This window comes from Halyomorpha halys, unplaced genomic scaffold (genome assembly GCF_000696795.3).
Source record: "Halyomorpha halys isolate HHAL.00 unplaced genomic scaffold, Hhal_1.1 Scaffold9744.1, whole genome shotgun sequence".
Lineage (NCBI taxonomy): Eukaryota > Metazoa > Arthropoda > Insecta > Hemiptera > Pentatomidae > Halyomorpha > Halyomorpha halys.
The window spans coordinates 192-1,895 of NW_027108488.1; the positions used below are offsets into that span (position 1 = coordinate 192).

General features: G+C 36.7%; 1 protein-coding gene across 1 annotated transcript; it reads left to right on the forward strand.

The window, feature by feature from the left end:
• Positions 1-401: 401 nt before the first annotated feature.
• LOC106692176 (B-cell lymphoma/leukemia 11B) lies at positions 402-792 on the forward strand (the record flags this gene model as incomplete). The annotated part of the gene is made up of 1 exon (XM_067046829.1): positions 402-792. A coding segment is annotated over exon 1 (391 nt), but the record flags the coding sequence as incomplete, so codon positions are not given.
• Positions 793-1,704: the final 912 nt, after the last annotated feature.

Below are 1,704 nucleotides of genomic sequence, written 5' to 3' on the forward strand. Positions count from 1 at the left end.
GAAACATCTTCCTTTGAGGAAATGATATGACTTCTGCTATTGATTCTGAGTTAAAAGAGTTTCAGATGTCATATCTGTTGTTATTTTATTCCCCAATATATTATAAACTATTTGATGTGAAGGAATCGTATATAAATCTGATATTGTTATTAATGTTTTAACATTAATGATTATTATAATCTATAAATGCTTGTTTTATGATATTTCAAGATATGCCAGTTTGGGATTCATACTTACAAAAATAGTTTTCTATTTCCTTTAATTTGAGAGCCATAACAACATAACATCTTAGGTTGATTGTAGTCCTTTAAGTATCTCAGTATCCTCACTACATATCAAGTATAATAATTATATTTCACTTCAATAACTTGTTTCGTTCTTTTTTTGCAGCGGATGTAGACATGCAGCAGGATACTGACGTGCTGACTTGTGGGGCCTGCCAGAAAGCCTTCGCCCTCGGGGACATTGTCAAGTTCATCCAACACAAGGTGCTAGCTTGTAACAAGGAGAACTACTCATGTAACGACACCGGCAACAACAATGGAGAGTCGGGAGACTCGGACGGCGAGGTCGGGGTGGTTGTGCGGAGGCCGTCCATTTCTGCTCCGATGAAGAGGTCGGAGGAGCCCCGCTGCTCCACCCCCAAGAGGCGAGCCACCCCCGGCTCGGCGTCGCCCACCCCCATTAAGGCCGAGCTCGACTCCAGCCTGCCTGTGTCCTCGCCGGATGAAGGGCCCTGCAAGAAGTTGAGGACGGAGGTCGTCGACGCACAGTCCAACACCACCAACTCAGGTAAGCATACTATTTTTTTTTTCCATTTGTCAATATTATTAAAATTATTTTTCCATATAAAAACAGAAAAACAATTAGTTGATTATGAGATATTCAATTATTAACTGACAGTTTACTTTCTCACACAATACAAATAAACTTCACTTTTCAAAATCTTAAATCGAACAACGTGACTCTTTAACATAACTTTGTACGTTTTTAAGCAATGTAGTTTATTTAACTAAGTTTTTACTTAATCATAAAATGGGAAGTTCAGGGAAGAACGATGTTATTTAAGGGATTTAGTGCTTGTTATTTTAACCTATAACTTCAGTTAGGAAATTTAAGGAACCTACTTTAAAATGCAAAACATTTTATGGTAATTCATTATTCAATTATGTTATTATACTCTAAACCTATAAACATTATTTATCTTGTTCAGTTTTCCGCAAATTTGTTCCTAAATTTTATATTTTGCCTCCATCCCTCACCAAGTTGTTGCAGGACAGCCTCTGGATTAATTTAGTCTCCTATGTCCAAAACCAGCTGTTAAAATTCGTTTGAAAAACATTACAGTGAAAGACCTTAAATCTTGTTTCTTATATAACAACTATTCCCTTTATAAGGAATCTGAGTCTTATAATTTATTCCTGAATCCTTTAGGTTTTTAAATGATGGGAATGCTAAAAATCAATCAATAATAATGATTTATTAAAAATAATAAATGCTCTGTCAATTTCTGATTACCTTGGATATCTATTGATAGGCACTGACGGCTTTCCCTTTAATAGGAAAGAGACATCAATTTGTCGAGGAATTGACCTGGCCTCGCCGATAATGAAACATTGAGATCGAACCGGCTGAAATTTAAAGCCGTGATAGCCAATTCCGCGAATAAATAATCACCAACAGAGGCAGCTGTACGAGCGTCGA